General features: G+C 37.8%; 2 protein-coding genes across 6 annotated transcripts in view; one reads left to right on the forward strand and one right to left on the reverse strand.

The window, feature by feature from the left end:
- Nucleotides 1-5,851, reverse strand: part of COG5 (component of oligomeric golgi complex 5) — a 370,641-nt gene extending 364,790 nt beyond the window's left edge. Inside the window, exons 1-2 of the mRNA XM_073009243.1 lie at nt 5,719-5,851; nt 202-341 (exon numbers count right to left, since the gene is read on the reverse strand). Coding sequence (XP_072865344.1) covers nt 202-341; nt 5,719-5,812 — 234 coding nt within the window. The 5' untranslated portion in view covers nt 5,813-5,851. The remainder of the gene's footprint in view (nt 1-201; nt 342-5,718) is intronic.
- A 28-nt stretch (nt 5,852-5,879) lies between these two features.
- Nucleotides 5,880-19,678, forward strand: DUS4L (dihydrouridine synthase 4 like). 5 transcript variants are annotated; one of them, XM_007982529.3, is made up of 7 exons: nt 5,880-6,123; nt 8,943-9,079; nt 13,052-13,173; nt 15,453-15,570; nt 16,931-17,053; nt 18,111-18,337; nt 19,050-19,678. In XM_007982529.3, exons 2-7 carry the CDS (start codon nt 8,964-8,966, stop codon nt 19,295-19,297), a joined length of 954 nt encoding a protein of 317 aa, XP_007980720.1. In that variant the 5' UTR covers nt 5,880-6,123; nt 8,943-8,963; the 3' UTR covers nt 19,298-19,678. The 5 variants fall into 5 exon arrangements, with proteins under 5 accessions (XP_007980720.1, XP_007980722.1, XP_007980721.1 ...); XM_007982531.3 differs by having other exon boundaries at nt 6,058-6,161; XM_007982530.3 differs by lacking the exon at nt 5,880-6,123 and adding an exon at nt 6,481-6,589.
- Nucleotides 19,679-19,720: the final 42 nt, after the last annotated feature.

The following is a 19,720-nucleotide window of genomic DNA, read 5'->3' on the forward strand; positions in this document are numbered from 1 at the left end:
GGCTTTGGTGAGGTGGTATATTAGTTTTTTAACAAAAACTGGTTTACAGAAAATTCCAAAAATTTACTTTGAAAAATAAGTCACACTGGTAAGTATGTGCTTTTTCATGTAAATATGCATTTGTATTTAATAAGATTACAAAAATGCTAAATTATCACTTTAGGCTGAATAATCCGTAGGGACCCTGAAAATCAGAATTACCTGTAAGTGTAGTTCTTTGTCCAACTGACTGATTCCTTGGGCAAGTTTTGCTAGTTGTTCAGCAATTACAGCTTGATGAATAGATTGAGAAGTGTAAGTCTTTACATCAAAGTCTTCGTTTAAAAAGTCACTATAACACTCTGGATTGGGGAAAAAATAAGGAAAAGTCCTTAATTACACTGTACTAAACCAGTTATTAAACAACAGAACAACGATAATAATAATTAAAATATTTTGATCCCATACTCTGAACCACTCCACTACACTGCTTAATGCTTACTTTTATCATGACCCAAAAAGAAGTATAACATTGAGAAAGAGATTAAAAACATAACTACTGGCCAGGCGCAGTGGCTCACGCCTATAATCCCAGCACTTTGGGAGGCTGAGGCAGGAGGATCACCTGAGGTCAGGTGTTCAAGACCAGACTGTCCAACATGGTGAAACCCCGTCTCTACAAAAATACAAAAATTAGCTGGGCATGATGGCGGGTGCCTGTAATCCCAGCTACTCGGCAGGCTGAAGCACAAGAATAGCTTGAACTCGGGAGACAGAGGTTGCAGTGAGCCGAGATTGTGCCATTGCACTCCAGCCTGGGTAACAGAGCGAGACTCCATCTCAAAAAAAACCAAAAAACAAAAAAAATAACTACTAGCTATAACTATTAATGCAACACAACAAGATCATTGCCAGTGAAAAGACAACAGGAAAATTGGCTATATATATAAAATATTTATGGCCTCAGATATCTCTAGATCAATACACAAATACTGTTATAGCAAAGTGAATCTGGAATTTTAGTAACAATAGGAAATAAAAATTTATAGGTGTTACTGAAATTTAGGATTTATGAGTGAAATATGTTAACGGAAAGAAAAGTTGTTTAAAGTAGGCCCCTAATAGACAGAAAACAGAAGTAATTCTAGATGTTAAAAAGATATCCCTCAATATAGAAATCCACAAATCTATGGATGAAAGAAAAATTAAGAGAATTGAAAGTTAAAAATAGATACCCAGAAGGGAGCTCATGGTAACCATGTACCAAATCTCCTAATGATATAGTAGATACAATTAAAGCTGCCTTCAGAGAGATGATGAAACAAGCAAAATAGAGTACTTATAAGAAAACCTAAATTGTCTACATCCGCTATAATGTATGCTCCAAGAGCGAAAGAAGGTCTTTGTTTTGTTTGCTAACTCATCTTCAGTGTCTGAACAATACCAGACACATGGCAGGTTCCATGAATTAACAAATCTATACATCAGCTGATAGTATCATTCTGGTAACAACAACAACAAAAATAAAGTCTCATACGCTTGATTACTCTTAAAATGTAGTAGAATGAAAGAAGGAAACTGCTACTTGGCTACTTTTAAGTCTGAGAACCACATTTCCTTCTAATTTGCCAAGTGCTTCTCAGAGCTAAGAATCCTGTCAGCCAGACAAATGAAAAAAGCCCTTCCAAGCAAAGGGAAAGCTCAGCAGTGGCAAATGCCATGGCATATTTTGAGAAATAAGGGGAATACTGATTTCAGTGTATCTAGATCGTAGCACATGTACGTTGGGCAGAAATGGTAAAGAATGACAGATGTGGTTCCAAAGGTTGGAGGGCAGTTTGAAAAGAGGTTTGTAAGACATTCAAAATGTTTAACCATATCTCGTTTAACCCAAGAAACTGCACTATCAGCTTTATGTTCCAAAACAATAATCCTGGCAGCTGTAGAGAGGATGATGGAAAAAGAATTAGTCACACAGCAATGTGCTGAAGTTGCCTCTTCCGGCTCTTGAGCACTGACTGTTACATTTTCAGGAATTCTGTGAGCCAGCTGACCTTTCACACAGATATCTTAAAATCTACGATGGTGAGAGTATTTACACCATGGCAATCAGCAAACACTACAAAATCAGGGCTTTTTCTAGTTTCCCACAAAGCCAATTAACAATATACCCAAGAAATACAACCACAGAGGCCAGTAAAGTACTATGTTAACAGCCTAAGTGACATAATGAAGGCCTGAATAAGACCTGAGTAAGTGGCACTAAGAACGTCAAAGTGACAAATTTGACAAATATTCACACTGCATAGGATGTAGGACTTACTGACAAGCTGAAAATGAGTGATCAGGTAAAACAAGGATGATTCCCAAATTTCTTGATTAAGTAACTGATATAGGAAATTTAGTTTTACACTAAGTTAGACCACTAGACACTGAACATACAAAGATGAACATAAACCTCTGCCTCCAAAGAATTCATAATTTACAAGGGGAACAAGCACACATTTACCTAACAACACAGTAAACACAGATACAGAGACTACCAGGGGAAAAGATTAGGAGAGAATAGAAAAAGTGATTCCATTTCATTTTTTCATATGTAAAACTTGCACTATTTGTTCATATGTAGGTTTTCATGTGTATTATAGAACTGGCACTACTTGTTTACTATCAAAATAGAAATGTCCATACAGGCTATGGAACGGCATATCATAATAAAATTAAGATAGAAATGTCCAGTAGGCAGTTAAAAATACAGTTTTATAATTCAGAAGACAGGTAAAGATCATACTGAAACCACAGAAAAGACCAGATGATTTATGAAAAAAAGTTTTAGAATGCACAGAAAGGCAGGAAAATGAGGAAGATAGGAAAGTTGGGGGTGGAGAGAGAAAATGAAAGCAATCAAAGAGACTAAAGAGTGCTCAGGGAGAAAGAAAGAGAAACAAAAAAGAATGGCAAAAGCCAAAAGAAGGGATAAAGAAAGTAAGTAGTAGTAGTATCACAGAGCTTACAAAGATCAAACACAACAGGATGTGGCATTTGAGGGCTTACAGCCTTTAAAGAGATGAATTATATAATGCTTCTCTTTTATAGTTTGCTCATTCCCATAGGAGGCATATCATAAACACCTCACCAATTTTCATAGTATGCATCTGTGCTCACCAAGCCTATCAATTCGATACTGTCATTAGCCAAATCCCTAATACAGTGAATCAAAGTTTCTGCTGGAAATGCTTACTTCCTCAGGAATGTTGGGGGTGGGAGGGGCAACAGAGACCGCTTAATTCAGAACAAACTGAACTGACAAGTATCTACAGGAACCTGGAAAAGAGCACCTGGACAATTAAGAATTTTTTAAAAGCACAGCACCCATAAACCACATGAGAAAAGTATTTCAAGAAAGGAATTAAATGCTCTTACAAGTTAAAGGAAAGGACCAAAAAAGTTTCCATTTGTCGTATGTGCAAGAAAATCATTGGAAACCTTGCAAAGTTATTTCAATGGCATAGATTGAGGGTGATTGAGTCCCTAGGAAACAGGAAGAAAAAAATCCAGAGCAAAGTAGGAGGGACTATCCTTAGAAAGGAGCAGAGACTCGACTGGGCATGGTGGCTCACGCCTGTAATCCCAGCACTTGGGGAGGCCAAGGCGGGCAGATCACGAGGTCAGGAGTTCGAGACCATCCTGACTAATACGGCGAAACTCCGTCACTACTAAAAAATACAAAAAAATTAGCTGGGCATGGTGGCGGGCACCTGTAACACTGCTATTTCGGAGGCTGAGGCAGGAGAATGGCGTGAACCCGGGAGGCGGAGCTTACAGTGAGCCGAGATCATCGCGCCACTGCGCTCTAGCCTGGGCGACAGAGCCAGACTCTGTCTCAAAAAAAAAAAAAAAAAAAGAAGAAGAAGAAAGAAAGGAGCAGAAACTCCACTTCTGTTGCAATTGAAAAGGCAAGGGGAAAAAGGTGCAATGGATGGTTATAGGTTGAAGTTAAATTTATAGCTTTGATGGGCAAGAAATGGAGAAAGTTCACATCTGATGGCTCCTTTTTTTCTCCCCAGGGAAGCTGAAAGTCATTTGCTGAGCTTGAAGGGAAAGGTTTGAAAAGGATAAAGAAGATTTAAATAATCACTGGGGAGAACAGCAGAGAACCAAGGAGGAAAATACAGAAGGCAGAACTGAAGACTATTTACCCTCCAAGAACCGATTACAATTCCTGAAATACACCCTACTGAAACATATATCCAGTGTTTGGACTGTATTGTCCCTTCCACTGTTCACCTGGGGAAGTCCTATCTACAGTTTAAAACGTCTCCACCTAGAAAGCCTTTTCTGACATTTCCTAACCAGTTCCCAACCCCCAGTTATCATTCTCCTCTATATTAATGCTCTACTTTATACACAATCCAATTGCTATCTTACATCACTGTATTACGGCACCTACCTTTATAGCTCTACAAGATTATTTCCTCTACTACATGGTGAACTACTTGAGGGCAAGAATTGCACATATATCAGGAGCAATTGCAAATATATCAGGGTCTCTGCTTTGTATCTTAATTTACATTCAGTTTAACCAAGTTTTAGACAGAGACCCTGACCTAGTTTCCAACACAAAATAGTTCAGAAAACATCATTGCTTTTGACAAAAGTACATACATTATCATGAGAAAGCATGTAATTCAGGATGACAATAAAATATTCAACAGTCTGAGAAAATAAACAACAATTTAGAACTTTATTTCATTTATTACCCACTTTGGTCTTCAAATGTGTTCATGTGCTTCTAACTGCGACGATCACTTTAAAAAACATTCTGCACCTACTGTATGCAAGATACTGCTATTCAACATTGTGGGATATTAAAAAAAAGGTCGCCATACAGAAGAGATTTTAAAAAGTATACAAATGATTTTAGTACAAGGTAGAATGCGATGGCCACTAGAGAAAAAATTAAAAACAGGTGAGAAGGGCTTTATTTTTATGCTTATAAATTTGAACTTTAAATTCTGAAGGATGAGAGATTCGGGACATGGTAACTGGATTGACAGAACTGAATATGCTTTTCAAGTATATCTAACTTTTCTTATTTTGGGCAACTTCTCTCCAAACTGACTACCAATAAATTTGACTGCTAGATTCTGTACAAATGGTTAATCCCAACCTGAACGAATGCCTCAAACCTTCTCCCACGTCTCACTGTGGATAACTGCCTCATAAAGGAGTGGGAAAAAAAAAAACCGGCTGCGAGAGGGGTGACCTGTAGAGTCCATTTGTTAAAGGACTAGACGTTTCCAGTTCTACGTTAAAACAAGGCTCTACTTCATCATGCGTCTGCCGTCTGTTCTAGATCTTACGCTTTTGAAGAGCTCGAACGCTACACCCGTTCAAGAACTGCGGCAGCAGCCCGTGGCTGCCAACGCGGGCCACAGGGTTTGGTCTCCCTAAACTTCAAGGAAGCTGGAGGCATTGGGGCGGGGGGTGGGGAGTCGAGTTGAAATAAGGAGCAAACAGAAACCAGGTGTCCCCAAGACACCGGAAAAGAGGGAGCCAGTCCCAGAGGAAACAGGTTGGCTAGAACAGTACCCAAGCCAGGGGGCCGGGCGGAGGGGAGTGGTCACGTCCAGACTGGAAAACTTTCTGCAAAGCAACGGGTTGGGTCCACCTCGCTGTCCAGGTGCGGAGCAGCGCAGACCCCTAAACCCACGACCTGGTCAGACCCCGTCTCCTTACCGTCCTGCAGAAGTTCCCGGACTGTCGCTGCAGCGGCTCCAGAACCTCGAGCCCCGAGGCCAGCCACAACGACGCTGCCGTCGCCACCTTCCATGTTGGCAGGTGCCGGGTTGATGTCGTCAGCGGCAGAACGGCCCCGCCCAGGTGGTGACGCAGAATCTCGGCGCCGCCCGACCAACCACCCCACGGCTCCAGGCCGGCCTGGCGAACTGATTTATCCCGCAGCTGGGCTAAGCCTGGCTAGGAGCCGCGTGGTTACTCAAGCAGTGGGTGCCCGGGATCCGAGTGCTCTGCGCCCAGCGCACCAAGGGAGCCAAGGCCGTCCGGCCGGCGCTTTCCGCTGTCTTTCGCAGCAGCTCTGGGCCGCGCCTCCTGGGCTGGCGTCGTGCCCGGGCCAAGGAGAAGGTGGGCACCGGAACCTGGCCGCAGCGCCTATCTGTGAAGCAAGTATTAAACCTCAGAACAGGGGCCGTGCGGCGTAAGGCAGGAGAGCAGAGCGGAGGTTTCAGGGAGCTTCGTTTGCCCTCCACACTCACAAGAGTCAGGCGTTAGTTGCTACACAGCTGTATCTGTCCCACCCCTTGACTGGCACTCCTGGGGTAATAAAAGCCCGCAGGAAATGCTTGGGAAGAAAAATTGCTGGGGATGAAGAGTGAAGAGAATTAGGGAGACTCGATGAAGAAGGAAGACTGAACCATAAAAGGACAAATAAAATTCACTGTCTCTACCCTCCTTCCTTCCATGAGACCTTTGACCTTTTGTCTTTTCTACCTCTTCCTCACTTTCAGCCACATGTCAGACTTTTTCTTAATTACAAACTGATAGATTGTCTGTATCTCAACTAACGGTATTGAGGCTGTAAGAGCATCAGGTTGGTTCCCATTGTATCTTCTCAGCTAATACGTTCGCATTTTTGACCTAGATTTCTTTCTTCTAAGATAAATACTGATAAATTAACAGGGTCAATCAACCACAAGTATGCAAGAAAGTCTTAAGCTTCTTCGCAAAAAGAAACTGTAATATAACTTTTTCATTTTCTACAGTAGGTATGTATCCAGGAAACCAATTTTGTCCAGTTCCAGAGCTACGTAGTTTTCTACATTCTGTTTCAAAAAGGTGCTACTGCTTATCCTGTGCTTATCGCTGTTCTAAGTATTTTATAAATCTAAATGCATTTCATACTCATAACACCTCAGGTAAGCAAGTCTTATGCTACACTGCATTGTGCTCTCTTTGTCTCAGAGGATTTTCCCTAGTATATAAGATCTTAGTCATGATGGGAATAGGAGTGATTCGTTCATTACTTGTGAATTAGGAATTATTTTTCCTTCCTTGACTTTATTCCCCCCAGTGGAAGATTTTAGAACAGTGAATAATATTCACTCATAGAGTGAAAGTTTTGACCCCTCTACTCTGCATACTCTCATGAGTTTACAAACCTAAGACTCAATCCATATCCTAAAAGGAGCTAATAGGTAAGGCAGGAACCCATTTAAACAAACAATTGTACCAGGTGCTTTGGAATCTTTGGATATACTTATTCCAGTAATTCCAAGCTTAGCTGCACATTGAAATCACCTGAAGAGCTTTAATAACACTGATGCCTGCATCCTGAGCCCAGACATTTGGATTTAATTGATTTAGGGTATGGCTTGGGCATCCTAATTCTTAAAAGCTCCCCAGTTCATTATAGTATACAACTAAAGTTGAAAGCTACCGATTGTTTTGTTTTGTTTTCTTTTGTTGAGTTGGGATCTAGCTCTGTCACCCAGGCTGGAGTGCAGTGGCAGGATCATGGCTCACTGCAGCCTCAACCTTCTGGGCTCAAGGGATCCTCCTGCCTAAGCTTCTAGAGTAGCTGAGACCACAGGTGCTTGCTGCTACGCCCAGCTAATTTTTATAATTTTTTTAGAGATGGGAATCTCACTATATTGTCCAAGCTGGTCTGGAACTCCTGCCTTGGCCTCCCAAAATGCTGAGTTTACAGGTGTGAGCTCAGCCCCCTGAAAGCTACTGATTTATTCTTTAAGCAAATAAATATTGAGGCCTTCTTCTATATGCCATTTACTATGACTGCAGGAGTGGATAAAAATGAAATAATTCTTGCTAAAATAACTAATAACCTTGTTGGCATTGCACCCTTTATTTTTGCCTTACTTTGATGTTTAAGATACCTATCCCCTCCTTCCTTCATAATGGTCTCTCTCTTTGTTTCTGAGTATCACTCTTTAGGTTTATTCCTCCCAGCTCCAAAGTTCATCTTCAGTCTTTTTTGCTCTCCCCTTTTCCTCTGTTACTTAAATATTGGTGCTTCCAGCAGTTTATTGCAAGATCCTGACATCCTTAAGTACCTTGGCTATTTTTAATTTCAACTCTTTGCCTAAAGGTTAAAGACTCTAAAGTTTGAGCAATTAGACTGTTCTAAAGTTGGCCCATATCCGATTCTTTTTTTTTTTATTTTTCTCTGTTTCATTTTTCCTTCATACATACCTGTTGCTAAATTACTAAGGCCAAAAACTGGAATATGAAAGGTAACCAACACTGTGAAATGGTAGGATTTTAAATATAGCAAATATAAAACATTTATAAACTCCATAATTTCATCACTTGTACCTGTACCTCTTGGGGTATAAAAGTGATTTAGAATGTAATTGTAGAATTATAATTGAAATTTTCACTAGATAGTATCACATTAAAATTTTTAAAAATAATTTACGTTTGTTTATCTTCTGATTCGCAGACAACAGGATTCAAGAATTACAATAAAAGCACCAGGATATCTTTTGAAACACTGACTACTTAGAGTTGCTCTATTAATGCCATTTAACTTTCCTGAATAAAACAAGATATTTCCAAATGCTAGTCGAGTATTATATATAAAATAAACTAAATTTCTTGGCTCACCAATCCCAACAAAGTAGCATGTAAAAAATGTTTAAATAACCTGAAAACTTACAACATGGTAAACTAGGGAAAAAATATCGTTTTCTACATCTTGTTTTTCCACAACTATCTTGGGTGGTTTTCCACATCTATTTATCTTACAAATAGAGGCAGCATTCTATAGTATCATATTGGATACTGTGAAAAGAAGCTATTAATAAAAAAATTTCTGAGCCCACAAGCCTGATAAAAAATACACATTGTTGGCAGTTGAAATTGTTAGAATGGAATTAATATAGTGAAAGCATATTTTCTCTGTAAAAGCTTACTGTCTTTTTCAGATTTGAAACAAATCTGTATTAATGAAGAGTGACTGCATGCAGACCACAATATGTCAAGAAAGAAAAAAAGATCCCATAGAAATGTTTCATTCTGGACAGCTGGTAAAAGTCTGTGCCCCAATGGTTCGATATTCAAAGTAAGTGTTGCTTAATGGTTAATGAACTAAGATGAAATTTCCCTTTTATGCTCTGACTTTTTAAAAGTACTATAAGACCACCAGCGTATGGGAACTTCAAACTCCTAGCTTTGGAATCATGATTTAGAATTGAGTCATGATGCTACTACTTGCCTAGTATATATGTGATCCTGAGTAAACAACCTCTCTGAGCTGCACTTGTTATATCTATAAAAATGGTGGTGGTTGTAACTCCTACCTATAAGTATATAGTGTATATTAAATAGATACAAGTATTGATGTGTAGATTTTTATGTGAACTTAAGTCTTGGGACAAATAGTGCAATTACTGGGTCCTGAGGTAGTGGTGTGTTCAGTTTTCGAAGAAATATTTCTTCGTATCTTTTGCTCATCTTCTAATTGGATTGTTTGCTCTTTTACTATTGAGTTGTTTTTTTAAAAAAGTTTGTTATAAAATATACGTAACAAAATTTACCTCTCATTTTTAAGAATACAGTTCAGTAGTGTTAATTACATTCACATTGTTGTGCATCTGATCTCTAAAACTCTTTTCATCTTAAAGATGGAAATTCTATACACATTAAACTATAACTCCCCATTCCACTGTTCCCTACAGCAGCCCCTGGCAACCATTATTCTACTTTCTCCCTCTATGAATTTCACTACTCTAGGTACCTCATATAAGTCTTACACATATTTGTTCAAAACTGGTTTTGCTAATATTTTATGCAGCATAACATCCTCAAGGTTCATTCATGTTGTAGCATATATCAGACTATTGTTCTTTTTAAGGCTGAATAATGTTCCATTTTATGTATATTTTGTTTATCCATTCATCTGTTGATATCCATTCATATATTAATAGAACACAAGATAACTTCCACCTTTTGGCTATCGCAAACAATACTTTCATGAACTATGGGTGTACAAATACCCATATACAAATACCCATGGTTCGTAACAGGTCTCTGAAACCCTGCTTTCAATTCTTCTTTGACTATGTACCCAGAAGTAGAATTGCTGGATCATATGGTGATTCTATGTTTAATTTTTTGAGCAGCTACTATACTGCATTCCATAGCAGCTGCACCATGTTACCTTACCAGCAGCAGTGAACAAGAGTTTTAATTTCTCCACATCCTCATCAACACTTGTTATATTCTGGGAGTTTTGTTTTTTTTATTATTATAATCATCCTAATGGGTATGAAGTGGTATTTCATTGCAGTTTTAATTTGCATTTCCCTGATGATTAATGATGCTGAACATCTTTTTGTGTGTTTATTGGCCATTTGTATGTTGTCTTTGTATAAGTATCTATTCAAGTGCTTTTATCCATGTTTTCTTGTTTTCTATTGAGTGCTGAGAGTTATTTATATACTCTAGATATATATTCTGCTTTGTCAGATATGTGATTTGCACATATTTTCTCCCTGTATATGGCTTGTCTTTTCATGCTCTTAACAGGATCTTTTGCAGAACAAGAGTTTCATTTTAATGAAGTCTAACTTATCAATTTTTTCTTTTGTAAATTGTGCTTTTGATGTCAAGTATAAGAAACCTTTATGTAGCTCCAGATCCTGAATATTTTCTCCTCAGTTTTTTTCCCTAAAAGTTTTATAGTTTTATGTTTTGCATTTAAGTCCATGATCAATTTTGCATTAACTTTTATGTAAGTGTGAGGCTTAGGTTAGGTTGCCTATGGGTATCCAATTACTCCAGCACCATTTTTGAAAGGCTGTGGGCCAGGCACGCTCATGCCATCAAATCCTAATTCCAGCACTTTGGGAGGCTGAGGTCGGCAGATCATTTGAGGTCAGGAGTTCTAGACCAGCCTGTCCAACATGGTGAAACTCCATCTCTACTAAATACAAAAATTAGTCAGCATGGTGGTGCATGCCAATAGTCCCAGCTACTGGGAGGCTGAAACAGGAAAATCACTTGAGCCTGGGAGGTGAAGGTTGCAGTAAGCCGAGATCGCGCCACTGCACTCCAACCTGGGCAACAAGAGTAAAACTCCGTCTCAAAAAAAATAATAAAAAAAAGAAAGGCTATCTCTCCTCTATTTAATTATTTGCTTCTTTATGAGAAATCAGCATTTTCTATTTTGTTCCATTGATCTTGTATCTTTTTCCCTGCCAATACCACAGTTTTATTATATAGCTCTATAATATGTCTTGAAATCAGGTAGACTGGTTTTTCCCAATTTATTTACTTTTTCAAAATTGTTTTAGCTATTCTAGTTCCCTTGCTTTACAGATAAATTTTAGAATGACCTTGTCTATCTCTGCAAAAAACCTTGCTGGGATTTTCATAAGAACTGTGTGAAACCTATACGTCAACTTGGGAAGAATTGACTTTCTTACTGTGTTGAGTCTCCCAATCCATGAACACAATATGTCTTTCCATTGATTGAGATTTTCTTTGATTTCTATCATCAGTTTTGTGTAGTTTTCAGGTTACAAGTTCTGTACATGTTTTATAAGACACCTGGGTTTGTTTTGAGCATGTTTGTAAATAGAATTTTTAATTTTTGGTGTTCACATGTTTATTGCTAGGACATAGAAATAGATTTTTGTATGTTGATCTTATATCCTGAAAACTTGCTAAACTCACTTGTTGGTTCTAGTTTTTTTGTAAATTCCTTCAGAGTCTATAAACAACCATGTCATCTGCAAATAAGGACAGTTGGATTTCTTCCTTTTGATCATGTGCCTTTTGTTCTTTATCATGCCTTCTTGCACTGACTAAAAGTTTCAGTGCTGTGTTGAATAAGGGTGATAAGAGCAGACTTCCTTACCTTGTTCCTGTCTAAGGCAAAAGTGTTCTGTAGGAATTTTATGGATGTACTTTATCAAACTGAGGAAGGTTCCCTCTACTTCTGGTTTTCTGAGAGTTAGCTTTTTTTTTTTTTACTATATATGGGTATTTTGTCAAATGCCTTTTCTGCATCTACGTGATCATGTGCTTTTTATTATTTAGCCTGTTAATATGATGGATTAGATTAATTGATTTTGACTATTGAACATTCTGTTTTAACTGGCTTTTTCTGACAACACTCCAGCAGGGAATGATTAGGGGAGTGATGCCACCTCATTACTATCTGATAGAAGTCCAAGTTCTTCACTTGGCCTCCTTCGACATCTGGTGGGTGAGGAGCTCCTCATTACTGCTGGACAGGGATGAGAGTTACAGTTCCCCATGGTGAGGGTAGCCTCATATATGCTGAGCAATAATGAAAGTCCTGGCTCTCCACTATGCCTCCTCTGAAACCACACCAAGCAGTGAGGAAGAGGAGTGCTTCATTACTGCTGGCAGGCATGGAAGTCCAGGCTCCCCTTGTGGCCTCCACTGATACCACTGGGCTAGGAGTGACCTCACTGGCCACCAAAGATGAAAGTTTCAAATCCTTACCTGGCCTTTTCGGACATCATCTCAGTAGAATGTTGGAGCACCTTGTTAACAGCCTTTAGAGGGTAGAAGTCTAGGATTCCCACTTGGCCTTTGCTGATGGAGATAAAGCCATAGCTTTTTCTATAGTATTTGGCTGGAGTAGAACTGTCTAAAAGATTTCTGTCTTACTAGGTCAGAAAGAATATTTTCCTGGTCCCTTGGTTAGAGAAGGCTTTTGTTGGGGCTGTTTTTTTTCTGCATCCATTGTTGTTTCCAGTTGGCCAGCTCCTTCAAGTCTAGGATATTTGAGACAAAAATAAAATCCAGAGAACTCACCACCCTGTCATTCCTCAGGTCCTGAGGTCACTAGCCTGTCTGGCCATCTTTTCTTCACCTTTCAAAATTTTCTTGTGTTTGTTTTATATATAATATCCAGGGTTTTTAGTAATACTTAGCAGGAATAATAGGGAAAAGTATCCTCCATCTCCCCGTAGGTAGAACTTTCTCTGATATTTAACAATGCACTAAAATATGTTTGTGGTGTTTCTAAATGCATAATTAAGGTTTTATATGCTCACAGGTTGGCTTTTAGGACACTAGTAAGAAAATACAGTTGTGATCTGTGTTATACGCCAATGATAGTTGCCGCTGATTTTGTCAAATCTATAAAAGCCAGAGACAGTGAATTTACCACAAACCAAGGTATGTGAAACCGAGTGTACTGACTTTGTAAAACTTTAAATTTGTTTACAAACTCAACTATCTTGTCTAATCAGAAACAACACAATTTAGAGATTTTATGTGAAAAAGTTTTAGTTCTTTAGTGTTTTTAATAAGTATTTTTTTACCTGTTATTACTGAATGCCTTGTAAACTATCAGTGTATATACCAAAGCGTAAGGCCACTTTGAAACCCTCTCCTCTCACTAGGGCTATTAGAGTAGATGCCTGTCACACTGCCTCTAGTCTTGTACCATTCCAAACTATCCTCCAGGTGACCTATTGAAAATGTAAATTTTCCTCATTGTTCACAAGGTGGGATCCCCAGACCAGCAGCATTAGTATTATCTGGAAACTTGTAAGAAAGGGAGATTTACAGGTATCCTAAATCAGAAATTCTGGATATGTGGTCCAGCAATCTGTGTTTTGAAAAGCTTTCCAGGTAATTCTGAGCTTGTTAAAGGTTGAGAACTACTGGCTTAAAGACTAAAATTTTAGCACCTGAGGATAATATACAGTTTTTCATAATCTGACCTCTAAATATATCTTCTGCACCCTTATCTTCCTTCAGTTTCTCCCCACGCCCACTGACTTTATCCTTCAAAATTCCTAAGTTATTTTAAGTCCTTGAACATACCGTCTTCTCGCACCAGACCCCTTTCTCTCTCTTGCAAACTGTAGTTTATGTTTCTTCATTCAGCTCTCAATATTTGTAGCCATGAATCTTTTTTTTTTTAATCATCCTCTACTCATGTCCTCCCTGCTAAGCACAGGCTCTTATGTTGCACTTAATTCTACTGCATTATGATTTCCTCTTTATATGCCTGTTTCTCCCATTAGGTTCGGCCTCCTTGAGGGCTGTAGCTATAGAAATAGCTTGATTTGTATCCTTAGCATCTAGTACAGTGTTGGAAATATATTAGACCAATAAATGGTTGTTAAATTGAAATTCTGTAACTCTCTTGAGCTACAAAAGAGAAAGCACCTTACATCTCCATAAAGAATAAAGCAAATTCTCCTAAACCATCATAATCCTATAAATCAGTGGATTGCCATAGGAATCTTGAATCAATGCAACTAGGATGATGCCAAGAAATCTGCATTTTTATAAACATCCAATGATTCTCGTACAAGTATTCCTCAAAAGAAATGTTGAAATACATCTAAAAAGAGTTCATAACACTGACCCAAGGATAAGAAAAATATGTTCTTTAAAACACAGGAAGCTTTAATACATTTGGCTGTATTAAAATTTAAACCTTTGGGCCAGACGCGGTGGCTCATTCTTGTAATCTTAGCGCTTTGGGAGGCCAAGGTGGGTGGATCACCTGAGGTCAGGAGTTCGAGACCAGCCTGACCAACCTGGCGAAACCCTATCTCTACTAAAAATAAAAAAATTGGCTGGCTTTGGTGGCAGGCGCCTGTACTCCTAGCTACTTGAGAGGCTGAGCCAGAGAATCACTTGAACCTGGGACACAGAGGTTGCAGTGAGCTGAGATTGTGCCACTGCACTCTAGCCTGGGCGACAGAGAGAGACGCTGTCTCAAAAAAAAAAAAAATTTAAACCTTTATATGTAAGAGCACAAATATGCTCAAAGACAAAAAACTGAGGAGAATATTTATAACACATGATAGATAGCAATACTAATTTCTTTGTTTTATAAAAAAATTACAAATAAGAGGAATGACTAATGGAAAAACTATATATAGAAAAATGCAAAGAATATGAAAAGAGCTCACTAATTAGAATATTCAAATGTTGGATATACACTGTATGATAAGTTGTGAGGAAACAAGAACTTTTATCCATATTGGTGTATGTATATATTGATAAACTCTTGGATGATAATTCTGTAATATCTATCAAAATGTTGTATGCTAAATGCCTATTAACAATTCTACGCCTAAGAATTTACCCTATGAATATACTCAGAGCATGTGAAACAGTCTAAAAATACACTGTATTTGTTCTGGAATGCAGGTAAACTAATTCTCACCTTTGGGAAGAGGGTCTATTTTGTCAAAAGTGTTAGAATTGTTTTCATTTATCAAATTTTGTACTGTTTGAATTTTTTACTGAGTGTAAATTGCTTTTAATTTAAAATACTTTAAATTGTTTAATGTTATATTATTTGGACAGATGCTTCTTAGGCTAAAAATCGTTATTGCTCTTTTATCCTGTACAAACATTAAAGTTTGGTGTGTGTGTGTGTGCAGGGTTTTTTCCTGTGAATTTTAATGTTGAGCTATTCATTTTGTCAGGTGATTGCCCATTGATTGTTCAGTTTGCTGCTAACGATGCAAGACTTTTATCTGATGCTGCTCGTATAGTCTGTCCTTATGCGAATGGAATAGACATTAACTGTGGTTGCCCTCAGAGGTAAAGCTCAAAGAAGTTGGAAGAATTTTCCAAGAGATTACAAAAAAAACTATGTGTGAACATGGTAAAATATCTTTCTAGTTTTACAAAACTTAAAAAGAAAATAGAGTTACAGCCCCGGAGCTCAAAACAAGAAGGAAGAAAATATAGGGAAATGTAATTTAGGAACATAAATTCAAAGGTCTTTTCTGATGACTGAAACGATGTATAGACAGGTGTTTTGTCTCCCCTCACCAATAGAATTTTTATGTGGCTGTGCCTTGAATCTCATCCATAAGTAGTTATATGAGAATCTAATATTTACAGCAATCCCTAAAATGTATTTTTACTGTCACATTCGATATGCTTGCTCTGAAAACAGATTGTTTGACTTAGGAAATCACCACATATTTCCTCCTAATTAATTCCCCTTATAAAAATACCTTATTATAATCACCTTTTCTTTCTATACCACAGTAATTTGGTTGGGTTTAAGTAACTGGGTATTGATAGGATGTACTTAATTTGACAATAATATTTCTTTTTTTTTTTTTTTTTGAGACGGAGTTTCCCAAATTGGAGTGCAGTGGTGCCGTCTGGGCTCACCACAACCACCGCCTCCCAGTTTCAAGCAATTCTCCTGCCTCAGCCTCCCGAGTAGCTGGGATTACAGGCATGCACCACCATGCCCGGCTAATTTTGTATTTTTGGTAGAGACGGGGTTTCTCTGTGTTGGTCAGGCTGGTCACCAACTCCCAACCTCAGGTGATCTACCCGCTTCAGCCTCCCAAAGTCCTGGGATTACAGACCTGAGCCACCGCGCCTGTCCTGACAATAATAGTTCTACTGTACTGGCACTGTAGTAGATTATCAGTAATTCAAAATGTGTCCACAGAATAAAAGCAAAGTTGTTAAGTATAGCGTAATCCAAATCAGATGAGACATATTTGTATACTCATTAGGAGAGTTAAATAAGCTGTTTAGTGGTATTGGAATGCTGTAAGCCAAAACTATCTTTCTACTATTGAGACTAATAAAACCTCGTTATGTACAATAAACATCAAATTTGGAATTTTTGAAATCTGAAGTCATTGCAATTAATTACTTGAAATATTTAAACCTGTTTTAGTTGAATGACTTTTAACTTAATATTCTCACTTGCCAATGAAAACCATTTCTCCTGAGTACTTTTTGATCTGGGAACATGTTTTCCTAATCTCATATTGATCCACTTAGAAATGTTGAACCTATGAATTTTTAAAATCTGCTTCTATTCTAGATCACTAGAGAAATGGATGCACTTATATTTCAGTGCTTTCAGAATTTTGTCTTCTCTTCCAGTTATTTATAATTCACTTGTTCATATGTTTGCTTTACAAAGGTGGGCAATGGCAGAAGGTTATGGGGCTTGCTTAATAAACAAGCCAGAGCTTGTTCGAGATATGGTGAAACAAGTAAGAAATCAAGTGGAAACCCCTGGATTTTCAGTTTCTATTAAAATAAGGTAAAGACAATATTTCAATCTATTGATACGATCATCCGTTACTTAGGAAATAAAAGATTATTCCTTTTGTCTGATGCTGTTAAGAGTGTCTATCCTAAATAAATTGGTAGCTGGTGTATGGAAGTGTTGAAAATAAGACATTTAGTAAAAGAATATATACCATAATTTTCATGTATAGTCCTGAAAAACTTCCTCTTTGTACTTTTAACGAAAGTTAAAGCCTCCCTTTATTGTAAGTTTCACCAAACTTTCAACTTTAGTTATGTAGTATTTAATGTTAAGAAACATTACTGGTGCCAAGTATAGAAAACAGGAGAAATATTTGCACTAAAATTTCACAATGAAAAGAAAATAAACCAGGAATCAGTTTTTCCGTGACAGGTTGAAAACATACTTCTTTTTTTAAGACAGTGTCTCACCCTGTTGCCCAGGCTGGAGTGTAATGGCACGATCTTGGCTCACTGCAACCCCTGCCTCCCAGGTTCAAGCAATTCTCATGCCTCAGCCTCTCAAGTAGTTGGGATTACAGGTGTGTGTCACCACACCTCGCTAATTTTTGTTTTTTTTAGTAGAGACGAGGTTTCCCCATGTTGGCCAGGCCAGTCTGGAGCTCCTGGCCTCAAATGATCCACCTGCCTCAGCCTCTCAAAGTGCTGGGATTACAGGAGTGAGCCACCGTGCCCAGCCTGAAAACATATTTCAAGATAAAGTATTATGTTCTCCCACTTGGGGATGGGGGCATGCACAGCAAATATTAAGGTTTAAATTCATCTGTGACAGTACTTTCATGGCTCTTTGATTTATCAAAGCCAAAGCATAGAAGCACTAGGTCTAAGATAAAACTTTTTTGTCCTTTGTTGTCAGTAGTGAAATAGCTAAATTTGAGGTCTTGGGTAGGAACTGATCCCTGAAGAAAACCTTGCTGATAATGACATATAGTAATAATATGATATAGCAAATCTAACTAATTTAGTAGATGAAATATCATTTTAGTCAGTTAATGTTAGCATTAAGATTTGTGTGCTGTGAACAGATAAATATAATTTTGAAATTGTAGGATCCATGATGACCTTAAAAGAACGGTAGATCTTTGTCGAAAGGCTGAAGCAACAGGAGTTTCCTGGATTACAGTCCATGGAAGAACTGCTGAAGAAAGACATCAGCCAGTGCACTACGATTCCATTAAAATAATTAAGGAAAATATGTCTATACCTGTGATTGCTAATGGAGACATCAGAAGCTTAAAGGAAGCAGAAAATGTGTGGCAGATTACTAGGACAGATGGTAAGAAATAAATACTTGGGTTCTTTTAATTGGGAAGAAATGAGAGTGGGGAAGTAATGTTAATTTGATTTTCATTTGTTTTGTTTAACATTAAGCCATATTTTCCCATTGTACTGTTTTAAGCTAAGCAATTTATTAAAATGATGTTAAGTTTTCTACCTGGAAAAACATGGATTATCTTAACTGGGATAAATTAATTCAGTTACTTTTCTGACGCCATCATATCTAGTGACCAGTGAAGAATTTTCTACATAGCCTACTAGTAAAATAAAGCACCTAGAAATGAGAGTAAGTGAACTCGAGAATGATAAGAGCTAAAAGAACCCCAGAACTGCTGTGCAGTTTCATTATTCCCTTAAATTATTGGCATGCCAAGCCCTGTGATTGCTAGATGGGAGAATATAGATAAACTGAACTTTAAGCAGCCCAATTTATGACAGTCTAGATTTACCCTAAAGAAAAACTAAAGACTAACTGTTTAATGTAAAAATCTTTAAAAAATAAAGATTTCTATAAGTACATTTAAACTTTCCTGGTTTATAAAAGGTACCAAAATTAATTCTTTTGTAATTGAACATACTAACGTAATAAAGACATCACAAAACCTTGGTGATAATACTTTTTAAAAAAAATTCTGTTTGCTTCATTGAGCTTGAACTAATAACCAGGGGTTCTTAATGTATGGACAAATATGGTGTGCTTTAATTTGTAGGTGTGATGGTTGCAAGAGGACTCTTAGCAAACCCGGCCATGTTTGCTGGATATGAGGAAACCCCACTGAAATGCATCTGGGACTGGGTTGATATTGCTCTTGAACTCGGGACTCCTTACATGTGTTTCCATCAACATTTAATGTACATGATGGAAAAGATAACTTCAAGGCAGGAAAAAAGGGTATTTAATGCTCTGTCAAGCACGTCAGCAATCATAGATTACCTTACAGACCATTATGGCATTTGACTAGACTTCCCAAATAATTTTAATATATACTTTTAGACCCACAGTGAAACCACAGGTCATATTTTGTACTTTAAACTAGTAGCTCCCAAATTTTAGTATAAAAACAATCCCTGGGAGCATTTTTTAACAGTCAGTCATAGACCCCACCCTCAGAGATTCTGATTTGGTAGATCTGGGGTAGACCCAGAAATATACAGTTTAAAGAAAACTCCCGGTAGTTCAGACATCCTGATCATCCTAGGAAAACATTGACAAATACTGCTCTGAATACTGTTATATAGATATTAGGGGGATGGGTAGAGTGGGAATTTTTTCCTAAAGGAATCATGTTTTATCATGTTTTTAACATTTTAAAATAAAATTTATTTCAATACTAAGAAAGTATGGCTCATGGTATCTATAAGTTAACAAGAAGTATGCAGG

Source organism: Chlorocebus sabaeus, chromosome 21, assembly GCF_047675955.1.
Source record: "Chlorocebus sabaeus isolate Y175 chromosome 21, mChlSab1.0.hap1, whole genome shotgun sequence".
Classification (NCBI taxonomy): Eukaryota; Metazoa; Chordata; class Mammalia; order Primates; family Cercopithecidae; genus Chlorocebus; species Chlorocebus sabaeus.

Coding starts and splice junctions, on each gene's coding strand:
- DUS4L (XM_007982529.3), top strand. CDS start 8,964: ATGAAGAGTGACTGCATGCAGACCACAATATGTCAAGAAAGAAAAAAA. Junction 13,174..15,452: donor TGAATTTACCACAAACCAAG/GTATGTGAAACC, acceptor TCATTTTGTCAG/GTGATTGCCCATTGATTGTT. Junction 17,054..18,110: donor TCAGTTTCTATTAAAATAAG/GTAAAGACAATA, acceptor TTGAAATTGTAG/GATCCATGATGACCTTAAAA.